The sequence below is a fragment of the Chiloscyllium punctatum genome, chromosome 12, assembly GCF_047496795.1.
Source record: "Chiloscyllium punctatum isolate Juve2018m chromosome 12, sChiPun1.3, whole genome shotgun sequence".
NCBI classification, from domain to species: Eukaryota; Metazoa; Chordata; class Chondrichthyes; order Orectolobiformes; family Hemiscylliidae; genus Chiloscyllium; species Chiloscyllium punctatum.
This window is the reverse complement of record NC_092750.1, coordinates 22,972,842-22,984,677: the sequence shown is the minus strand read 5'-3', so window position 1 is coordinate 22,984,677 and position 11,836 is coordinate 22,972,842. Positions and strand designations below refer to the sequence as shown.

The window sequence follows — 11,836 nt, the reverse complement described above, 5'->3', positions numbered from 1 at the left end:
GAGGAGATGAGGTGGAGAAAAAAGCTATTATAGATAGAACACAGGGAATATATATCATTTTTTATTTTTAAGGAAAACTTTTGGGATAAGTGCATTAATGAGTGAATTGCACACTATTACAGGTAGAGCACAGGGAATAGGTATACCCTTCCTGATGAAGGGCTCTTGCCCAAAACATTGATCCTCCTGCTGCTCAGATGCTGCCTGATCTACTGTGCTTTTCCAGCACCACAGTCTCGACGCTGACATTTAGCTGTTTACTTGACTGCAGCATGTCAATAGACCAAAGCATCAAGGCAACAGTGACCATGCTCATCACTTTTGTGGAATTATATTATCTAACAAACAAATTGATCAGCAGATCTTTTTAGTACAGGAAAGCAATTCGTATAATCACAGTTCCATACAGCAGGCAATTCGACCCATTTGGTGTTGGCTTGTAAACACTCTCTAATTAGTCTCCCCATCCTGCTGTTTCTCCAAAGCAGTACAGTTTTTTCCCTTTTATTATTATACACATATTATCATTGGAAATAAAAGATTATAAAGAGACAAGATATTTATAGATGTGCATACTGCTTAATCTTCTGAAAAATGTATTTCATGAGGATTCCAACACCATCCTTGCACCTTCTTAAGGACTTGCCTGAAAGGGTCAAGAATGCCAGTAATGGTTGCTGGGTTAAGTAAAAGTTTTGCCAACTGTTTCATCATGCTCAAGTATCTTTGAAGATCCTGGTCTGAACTGAGCTTGGAGTGGGGAAATTCATAATGGCTTTATTCCTTTGTCGATTAGCAATTATGTCTTCATTATGGACAATGTATCTCAAAAAAAGAATGGATTCTGTAGAGAGGTCACTCATGTTATTAAGTGGGATGCCCTCTTCTTGTAAAAACTTTAACAACATCATGTTCTCTCTGATCATGGATCAGTATGTCACCCACATAGCATTTGCCTCTGCAACAGCCATGAAAAACGTAATACAAAGTTCATTGAAAAATGTTAGGGGCAGGTACAACTTTAGGTGGTAATCTGTTAAAACAGAATCTTCCAAAGAAAGTTATAAACATGGTAAGCAACCTTGGCAGAATTGCTGTTTGCACTGAATTTAGTGAAAACTCTGTTTTTATATAGATTTCCTCGAGTCATGTCAACGGTGGGCAGAGAGTGAATTTCTGTCACTATTGCCTTGACGAATTGTGTAAGGCCAACACAAATTTGAACATTACTATTAGTCTTGGGTACTCTAACCATACTCAAACACCGTTCCACTGTTCAGAAGAAGTCATACCGGACTTGAGATAGACTCTGTTTCTCGAAGGGCTTATCCCTGAAATGTCGATTCTCCTGCTCTTTGGATGCTGCCTGACCTGCTGTGCTTTTCCAGCACCACACTCTTCCGACTCTGACCTCCAGCATCTGCAGTCCTCACAGGTGTTGCCAGGCTTGTTGAGTTTCTGCAGTCATTTCTACATTAACTTTTGAACACCACTCTACTGGTTTTGCGATCAGAAAAATAATACTCATTCTTGTCATTTCTGCAAATTGGTTCTCAAATTATTTCATTTATGGATGCAGTTTTTGCTGTTAAATAAACAAGTTTTGTAGTATAATGCTTTCTTTGATTTTTAACCTTCCGAACTTTTTGAAAAAAATGGGGAAATTCACCTTCAAAGGAACTCTTTAGCTTGTGTCATTTAAGTTTCTCCATCTTTTCAATGAGATTGAGACCAAAGCACTTTTTCACTTAGGTGTGAGATCTCCAAGTTGTGTGTATATGTGTGGTATTAGGTGTCGCCTGTGTTGGAGGCTTGCTTGTACTGTGATACCCCTGAACAATGTAAATGAACTTCTGTTAGCTGTAAGCAATATGTTATCCAGCAGAGTATGCTATCTGATAATATTTGTGACACTTGCTCCTACATCTAACTTGAAATTGACGTAAATGTCAACAATTGTGGGAGAGTCAGGGGCAGAGTTGAGTATGGTAGCCATTCCAAAACAAAAAGTGCTAGAAAAGCTAAAAGGTCTAAAAATTGATAAATTTCTTGGTCCTGGGCTACATCCTAGCATTTTGAGAGAGGTTGCTGAGGAAATGGCGGAGGCATTGGTTGTGATCTTTCAAAATCTCTGCAGTCAGGGAAAGTCCCAGATGATTGAAAATTCACTGTTGTAACTCCTTTGTTCAAGAAAGGATCAAGAAAAAAGTAAAAGTATAGGCCGATTAGCCTAACCTTGGTTGTTGGTAAAATTCTAGAATCCGTTGTTAAGGATGAGATTTCCAAATTCTTGGAAGTGCAGGGTCAGATTAGGACAAGTCAGCATGGATTTAGTAAGGGGAAGTCACGTCTAACAAACCTGTTAGAATTCTTTGAAGAAGTAACAAGTAGGTTAGACCAGGGAAACCCAGTGGATGTTATCTATCTAGACTTCCAAAAGGCCTTTAATAAGGTGCCTCACAGGAGGCTGCTAAGTAACGTGAGGGCCCATGGTGTTCAAGGTGAACTACTGGCATGGATTGAGGATTGGCTATCTGACAGAAGGCAGAGAGTTGGGATAAAAAGTCCTTTTTTGGAATGGCAGCCAGTGACAAGTGGTGTCCCACAGGGTTCAGTGTTAGGGCTGCAGTTGTTCACTTTATATATTAATGATCTGGATGAAGGGACTGGGAGCATTCTGGTGAAGTTTGCCGATGATACAAAGTTAGGTAGACAGACAGGTAGTACTGAGGAGTTGTGGAGGCTGCAGAAAGATTTAGACAGTTTAGCAGAGTGGTCCAGGAAATGGCTGATGAAATTCAATATGAGCAAATGCAAAGTCTTGCACTTTGGAAAAAAGAATAGATACATGGACTATTTTCTAAACGGTGAGAAAATTCTTAAAGTTGATGTACAAAGGGATCTGGGAATGCTAGTCCAGGATTCTCTAAAGGTTAACTTGCAGGTTGAGGCTGCAATTAGGAAAGTTAATGTATTGTTGTCACTTATCTCAAGAGGATTGGAGTATAAAAGCAGCGATATGCTTCTGAGACTTCATAAAGCTCTAGTTAGGCCCCATTTAGAATATTGTGTCCAATTTTGGGCCCCACACCTCAGGAAGGACATATTGGCACTGGAGCGTGTCCAGCCGAGATTCACACGGATGATTCCTAGAATGGTAGGCCTAACATATGATGGACGGCTGAGGATCCTGGGAATGTATTCAGTAGAGTTTAGAATGTTGAGGGGAGATTTAATAGAACTTACAAGATAATGCATGGCTTCGAAAGGGTGGACGCTGGGAAGCTGTTTCTGTTAGGCAGGGAGACTAGGACACATGGGCACAGCCTTAGTATTAGAGGGGGTCAATTTAGAATGGAAATGAGGAGACATTTCTTCAGCCAGAGAGTGATGGGCCTGTGGAATTCATTAACATGGAGCGCAGTGGAGACCAGGATGTTAAATGTATTCAAGGTAGAGATTGATAAAATCCTCAATCTTGTAAGAAATTAAGGGCTACGGGGAGAGTGCGGGTAAGTGGAGTTGAAATGCCCATCAGCCATGATTAAATGACGGAGTGGACCTGGTGGGCCAAATGTCCTTACTTCCACTCTTATGCCTTATGGTCTTATGGTTGAATGTACCAATATGTTTGTTCTGGATCAATTACATAATTTAGGAAAACTTTGAATTTGTCTTCTACCGGAGACTGTTTTACCAAATGTATCTCTTTGCGTCAATAATTCTTTGATATTTTGCTTTTCTGTGGCTATGTCCAGCTTCAGCACATTTTCTGTAGTGACCTTTTATTTTACAAACATTTAGCTTTAATAGCTTGTCACTACTCTCATCTATGAGGTTGTTTTGCTCCTTAGTGTTGTCAAGGTCATCTCGTGTCTGTCCTATTTGCTACATCGGTTTATTGGTTTAAGTGTGGTTTGTGGTTTTGCACCTTATGAATTCAATGGATTTCTATGATCCCTGGCACCAAGTTTGATCTTCCCCCTTTGATCAGTTGATCCGTGTTACTTCCAGACCTCTACTTCACTTTTTACAGTGTTTCTCTCGCATTTTGAAAATAGTGGCAGAATCTGATGGAGTCAGCATGGATTTATGAAAGTGAAATCTTGCTTAACAAATCTACTGGAATTTTCTGAGACCATAACAAGTAGTATTGATGGATGGAGCATTAGGTGTGGTTTATTTGGACTTTCAGAAGGCTTTCAAATAAGTCCCACTTAAGAATTCATATGTAAAATTAAAGTGCATAGGATTGGGATAGTGTATTGAGACGGACAGAAACCTGGTTGGCAGACAAGAAATTAAGAGTCAGAATGGCAGGTAGTGACAAGTGGGGATCACTTCTAGAAGCCCTAACTATTCACAATGTACATTAATGATCTGGATGAGGGAATACCTCCACACAGCTGAATGGCAGTGAGAGCTGTTGGAAGGTGATTCTTTATTGTAATTTAGACAAGCTGAGTGAGTGGGCCAATGTGTAGCAGATGCTGTATAATGTGGATAAATGTAGCGTTATTCACTTATTTTAGCAAAAACAAGGAGGCAGGTTATTATCTAAATAGCTATAATTTGAGGGAGAGGGATGTGCAATGAAACCTTGTATGTCAGTTGCTGAAGGTAAACATCCAGGCGCAGCAGGTGGTAAAGAAGGCAAATGGTATGTTGCCCTTCATAGTGAGAGGATTCAAGTACAGGAGCAAGGATGCTGCAATTATACAGAGCCTTGGCAATACCATACCTGGAATATTGTGTGTGCACTTCCGATTTCCTTATCTGAGGAAGAATGTTCTATTGAGGGAGTGCAGTGAAGATTTACCAGAATGATTCTTATGATGGCAGGACTAATTATGAAGAGAGACTGAATTGGTCAGGATTATGTTCAATGGTGTTCAGACAAATGTGGGGGGAACTCTCCTAAAAACATATAAAATTCTAACAGGACTAGTCAGGGTCGATGTTGGAAGGGTATTCCCAATGACAGGGGAATCCAGAACCAGGGGTCACAGTGTAAGCATATGGGGTAAACCATTTAAGAATGAGATGAGGAGAATTTTTTTCACCCATGGAGTGGTAAGTCTGTGGAATTCATTACTACAGGAAGCTGTCAAAGCCAAAAGATTGTATGCTTTCAAGAAGGAGTTGAACATAGCGCTTGGGGCTAAAGTAATCAAAGAATTTGGGAGAAAGGTAGGAATGGTTTATTGTGTTGGATCATTAACCATGATCATAACGAATGATGATGCAGGTGCAAAGGGATGAATGGCCTGCGTCTCTCCCTAGTTTCTATGTGTATCAGATCTTAAGACCATACAACCATAAGGCATAGGAGCAGAAATTGTGGGCGGCATGATGGCACAGTGGTTAGCACTGCTGCCTCACAGCACCAGAGACCTGGGTTCAATTCCTGCCTCAGGCGACTGACTGTGTGGAGTTTGCACATTCTCCCCGTGTCTGCGTGGGTTTCCTCTGGTTCCCTCCCACAGTCCAAAAATGTGCAGGTTAGGTGAATTGGCCAGGCTAAATTTCCCGTAGTGTTAGGTGAAGGGGTAAATGTAGGGGAATGGGTCTGGGTCGATTGTAGGTCGGTGTGGACTTGTTAGGCTAAAGGGCCTGTTTCCACACTGTAATCTAATCTAATCTAAAAAAATTAGGTCATTCAGCCCATTGAGTCTGCACAACCATTCAATCATGGCTGATAAGTTTCTCAACCCCATTCTCCTGCTTTCTTCCTGTAACCTTTGATTCCCTTGAAAATCAGGAACCTATCTATCTCTGTGTTAAATATACTTAATGACCTGGTCTCCACAGCCTTCTGTGGCAGCAGTTTCCATAGATTCACGACTATCTGGCTGAAGACGTTTCTCCATATCTTCTTTGGATTGTATTAAATCTGGTGAAGCCTCATTAGCAACATTTAAGACAATATGGCCACTTATGCACTCTGACTTTAAGTCTCCATAGTTACATTTTTCCATTCGTCTGTAGAAATATTAAGTAATTTATGGATTATCCTGAATGGTGTATTCTTCTGTTAAATCTCACTTTTAAGAATTGTATTAGTTTTGAGGTTGAAATAACTGTCAAAGGCTCAAATATGTCTGTAGCTTCTTTTAACTCTTGATGAGGAATAACATCAGTTGCCATATTCCCTATTGTGTACAGGAGTGTATTATTTTGTTCTGCACCTGACTTCAAGTTTAGAAGTTATCCCATATTTTGCAGTTGTAAAGGGGGAACATAAACCTTTTGTAGCTCTGTTTGAAAAAATCTTCCATCTTATGCAGATGTAATGAAGATTTCCTCCCTTTCCATGATCAAACCAGAATCACTCACTTTTTAAAATTGCCCCAGTGCTTATCTGTTTTATGAGACTAGCTTCTTGATTTCCCAAAATTTCTAGTCCCAGAATATGCAATTTTCTCTCTCGGCCCTGTTGGTTCCATTGTTTTTCTGCAGCCATGCCTCATGGTATCAGTGCTATGGCAGCAACAGTGACTTGAGCTGCAACTTTTTTAAAAATTCCCACACTTGCAGCCTCAGTCACTGAGCTGTTTAAGGTTTCCTTTTTTTAATCATGCATTTTTATTACTTTGACTCACATAGTCTCCAATATGAGTTTGTTCACTGGCTGAACTTGAACTTGAGACTGATCCTATAGCCCTGTGATCCAACGTGTACCTCTGCCCTGGAGTTGCAAATTCTTTTCGTTCCAGTATTTGTTTAATCAAGACTGAAATAGTTTCTTGAATAAAACAAATAACTGTGAAGCTCCAGAGCTGAACAAAAACAGAAAGCGCCGAAGAAAATCAACAGATCTGGCAGCATTTGTAGAGAGAAAGATTAATACTTTTGAGTCCAGTGACACTTTGTCAGAATTGAAAGAAGATGGGCAAAGGGGATATTTATGCTGATGAAGGGACTGGCGTGGGGGAGAAGTGATGGACACTGTCTACCTGGAATGGATAGGAAGTTAGAAGTGTTCTCTGTAACTTCACCTGCCAATGTGCAGACGTTGGAGGGCAATATGCAGAGCAGAAGGTTTTGACCAAGCAGAAGATATGTACCGACATGTGACTTGATTTGATTTGACTTTATTTCTGTCACATATACTGATATACAGTGAAAAGTATTGTTTTGCATGTTATCCAGACAAATCATACCATACATAAGTACATCAGGGTAAATGAACAGAATGCAGAATATAGTGTTACAGCTACAGAGAAGGTGCACCTTTAACATACAAGAGGTTTATTCAAAAGTTTGATAACAGCCAGGAAGAAGCTGTTCTTGAATCTGTTGGTACATGCTTTCAACCTTTTGTATCTTCTATCAGATGGAAGAGGGTGAAAGTGAGGTATAATCGGGGTGGGAGGGGTCTTTGATTATTTTAGCCGCTTTCCCGAGGCAGTTGGAAACATAGACAGAGTCAGTGGAAGGAAGGCAGGTTTTCGTGATGGACTGAGATTTGTTCACAACTCTTTATAATTTCTTGTGGTCTTGGGCAGATGTGGTTGGACCAGTATGGATTGTTGGTGATCTTTGCTCCCAGAACTTGAAGTTTTTGACCATCGTCACCTCAGCACCATTGATACAGGCAGGGGTGTGTCCTCCATTCGCCTTCCCAGCGGCTGCCTACTTACAGTAAATGTTGCAAGGAGGAAAGGGATTTGTCTATGGTTGGCAAAATCCTGGCTTCAATTGAGATATAGTGTATGAATACACCTGGCATGGTCATCCTGTGTGACAGGGGCTGGGGTGAAAGATAGGTAGGTGGAGTAAAGATACTTTTTACTTGCCACAAAGTAAGTTTTACTTAGACATGCAATGATGTTTCTGAGAAGACTGCCATTTTTTTATTGCTGCCTTGCTGTATTCCAACTGGTTAGTAGTGGGTTTCTTGGCTAGGAATTGACAACTTGTGGTCAGAGCAATGTTATTGGACAGTATAGATAGCTAATTACATGACAGGATTTTCACAGCCACCTCAACTCCACACTGTAAGAGGAAACAGAAACTGAAACTACACCTTAAAAATATTATATCAAGTAAAGATTGCACGTGGTGTGGGGTAAAACATGCTGAAAAAATATTTATTTCAAAACATTTATTTTTAAAATTAGGCTCAAAATTTCTTTTTATTAACCAGTTGATAACACTTCCTGATAATGAAATTATTTTTACTGGTCAAGTTCCTTTGGTCATCAAATTTTATGAATTACATCATTGTTAAAACCCGTAAAGGGTAAATATTTTAAGAAGTTTCAAATGGTATAATGGGAGCAGTAAAGTTCAAACTCTCATAGATTTCATTATTGCCAATTCCGAGACGTGTGGGCGTGAGTGGGATGGGCAGATGGACTGTGACTTCAAGATATCTGTGCTAATTTACACATGCCCAACATCCTAAAATTATGGTCAGCTTCAAAATAATGGTAATACTGAACTATCAGTAAAAATGTCAATATTGACCCGTACCATTCAAGACAATGAAAAACAGAGGAACTGACATACCTCCTTTATCATTATGACACCATAACTAAATTCCTGACTTCATATTCACCAAATTTCACCAAAAGCCAATTGGCATTTTTAAAATTCATTCATAGGATTCATCACTGCTGCACCAGCACTTATTGCCCAGAGAGAAGTTAAGAGTCAACCACATTTCTGTCAGTCTAGAGTCGTACATAGATCAGACCAGGTAAGGATCGAAGATTTCCTTCCCTAAGATCATTAATGAATCTGATGGGTTTTTCCCCTGACATTTAGCATGAGTGTCATTAAACTCTTATTTACAGATCATTAGTGAATTTAAATTCCACCATTTGCCTTGGCAGGATTTAAACCAGGGTCCCAGAACATTATCTGAGTCTCTGGATTAAAAGTCTAGTGATAACACGACTGGACCATTGTCTACCCCGGGTGTAGTTTCCAGCATTCAACCAACCTGAAATGTGCTGACAGAGGTTGGGCAGTCTTACTTGACTTATCCATTAAAATATCCAACCATTGGAAAGCAATAATCAGAAGTAATGGAATTTTGACCTATGGAAGCAAAACTAAATTAAATAAGTAAATGGAAGGCATGACCTTTTTAAACAGTGCTCTAATCAGACTACACTTCCAGTGTTGTGTTTAATTTTGATTGCTAATTCACAAGGTTTAACTACCTTAAATTCAGTCAGTGGTTAGGGATAGGTGGGTGTGACCACAAGACAGGTAGAGGGATCCAGGAGGTAGTGTTGAAGGAGCCTCAGCCCTTGAGCATGTCTAATAGGTTTGAGATATTTGCTCACTGTGTGGATGAGAGTAGTGGCAAACTACCATAGCAGTGTGGGAACCATTCAAGAATAGGCAGAGAAGAGAACTGTCATTGTAATCAGGGACAGTATAGTCAGGGAAATAGACACTGTATTCTGTGACCCATAGGTTGTGTTGCCTGCCTGGAGTCTGGGTTCATGATATCTCATCTGGGCTATAAAGGAATTTGGAGTGGGAGGGAAAAGACTCAGTTGTCATGGTCCATCTACCAATATTGGAAGGTGCTGTCTAAGGATCTTTAGTGAATTTCTGCAGTGCATCTTGTAGAAAGTACACACTGTTGCCTCTTAGTGCTGGCAGTGGAAGGATTGAATCTTTCAGCTGCTAGACTCTTATTACCCTTTATGTCACCCCTTGGAACCAGCTTCTTCCACTGCGTTGTCGGCCATCTGTACTGATGCAACTTGTTTTTTTGCTTGTCTGAATTTTTTTTGTAGATTTTATTGCGATGAAAGCTGTTGATGCTATAATGGGGCAATCTGGACGAAGAGTGTTTGAATGAATGGTCAAATCAAAAATGGCCTGAATAGTTACCCTTACATGTATTTGTCTATAGTAGTAAGGCACGGTACTAAAGATTGCCGTTAAAATTGTGAACTGCAATAGTGACAAAATTGCAAATACATTTGAAGAACACAAGTGATTTGGATGTGGACATAGGAGGTAAAGTTAGTAAGTTTGCAGATGACAACAAAATTGGAGGTATAGTAGGCAGCGAAGAAAGTTACCTCAGAGTACAATGGGATCTTGATCAGATGGGCCAAGGAGTGGCAGATGGAGTTTATTTTAGGTAAATGTGAGGTTTGCAGCATTTTGAAAAAGGAAATGAGAGCAGGAATTATACACTTAATGGTACGGTCCTTAGGAGTGTTGCTGAACACAGAGACCTTGGAGTGCAGGTTCATAGTTCCTTGAAAGTAGAGTCGCAGATGGATAGGATAGTGAAGAAGCATTTGGTATGCTTTCCTTTATTGGTCAGAGCATCGGAGTTGGGAGATCATGTTGCAGCTGTACAGGACATTGGTTCGGCCACTTTTGGAATATTGTGTGCAATTCTGGTCTCCTTCCTGTCAGAAGGATAGAATTGATAAAAGATTTATGAGGATGTTGCCAGGGTTAGAAGATTTAGGGAGAGGCTGAATAAGCTGGGGCTGTTTTCCCTGAAGTGTATAGAGGTTTGTAAAATCATGAGGAGTGTGGATAAGATAAATAAACAAAGTCTTTTCCCTGGGGTTGGTGGAATCCAGAACTAGAAGACATAAGTTTCGGGTGAGAGGGGAAAGATATAAGAAAGAACTAAGGGGCAACTTTTTCACATAGAGGGTGGTGCAACTATGGAATGGGCTGCCAGAGGAAGTGGTGGAAGCTGGTACAATTACAACATTTAAAGGGCATCTGGATGGGTATATGAAGAGGAAAAGCACGACAGATCAGTCAGCATCCAAGACACCTTCCTCGGACGAGTTGCACCAAAAAGCTCTGTTTCCATGCTGTCCATCTCTATGACTCTAAATGAGTTGCGAGATGTAGCGCTAATCACTGATTGACAGGTCGCGCTCAGGAGGATGAGCAAGAAGCACGTGACAGGCCCGCGCCGCTGGTGTTGTGCGCATGTCAGCCCAGTTTGTTGTTGTTGCTGCTGCTGCCGGTAGCCGGGAGCTGAGTGAAAATGGCCGCTATGCGGAGCCAAGGCTGAGGAGAGGAGGAGGGGGGAGAAAGATATTTATTTAATTTCTTCTCCTTGTTTACGTTACCAGGGTCACGATGGAGGCGGGACGGTTTGCAGAGGGGCTTGTCGAAGGGAAAGAAATTCGTATAATCGGGTCGGAGCTGGTGGAAAATTACACGGTGAGGGGGATGATATTTGGCTGCAGCTGGGGCTCGGATCTCGGCTGAACCGCTGGATGTGGGGCCCAAGGAGAAGGAAGCGGGTTTTTAAATTGGGTTGAGAGAGGCAGCACCTTCTCTATCACCTGCTGCTTGTCACCAAGTTACCCTCAGTTTGCTGACATTAGGCAGCGGCAGTGTTTCAGTTTTAATCTAAAATATATCGCAATTGGTTATTACTCATTGGATCCAAGATGAATTTAGGCGCTTATACGTGGAAATGTTAATATGTTTTTACATTCCTTCCCATGAGCGCGACTTGTATGAAGCTCGGTAGAAACGGGATACAGCCTCTTTTCCTATTGCCTTCCTTGTCCAGCAAGTGGATCAGATTAATTTTTCTCTTCAGACTTACCAGTATCTTTTTGATGTGTACAGCAGATTGTATGGGGAGTTCCCGAATCCGTCTTTTTACCCTTCCTATGAGGTGTCCAGTTTCTTCCCTCGTCTTTAAAGTATTGGATTGCATTGTTATCTCTGTAGTTGGATGCTCTCAACTCGTGGTGATCGTGTTATGATTGTCACATGTACTGCTGGGTTCATAAGAGGAGTAGAAAGCGATTGCATAAGTTTCTGATTATTATTTAATATTTTCCCAGATGGAAAACTATCTGCTGCTTGAATG

General features: G+C 40.8%; 1 protein-coding gene across 4 annotated transcripts in view; it reads left to right on the top strand.

Annotated features, from left to right (window-relative positions):
• Positions 1–10,972: 10,972 nt before the first annotated feature.
• nisch (nischarin) overlaps positions 10,973–11,836 on the top strand; it is a 58,546-nt gene continuing 57,682 nt past the window's right edge. For 3 of the 4 annotated variants that reach the window (XM_072582085.1, XM_072582087.1, XM_072582088.1), the window contains exon 1: positions 10,973–11,172. In XM_072582085.1, coding sequence (XP_072438186.1) covers positions 11,089–11,172 — 84 coding nt within the window. In that variant the 5' untranslated portion in view covers positions 10,973–11,088. The remainder of the gene's footprint in view (positions 11,173–11,836) is intronic. The other variant, XM_072582084.1, reaches the window with a different exon arrangement.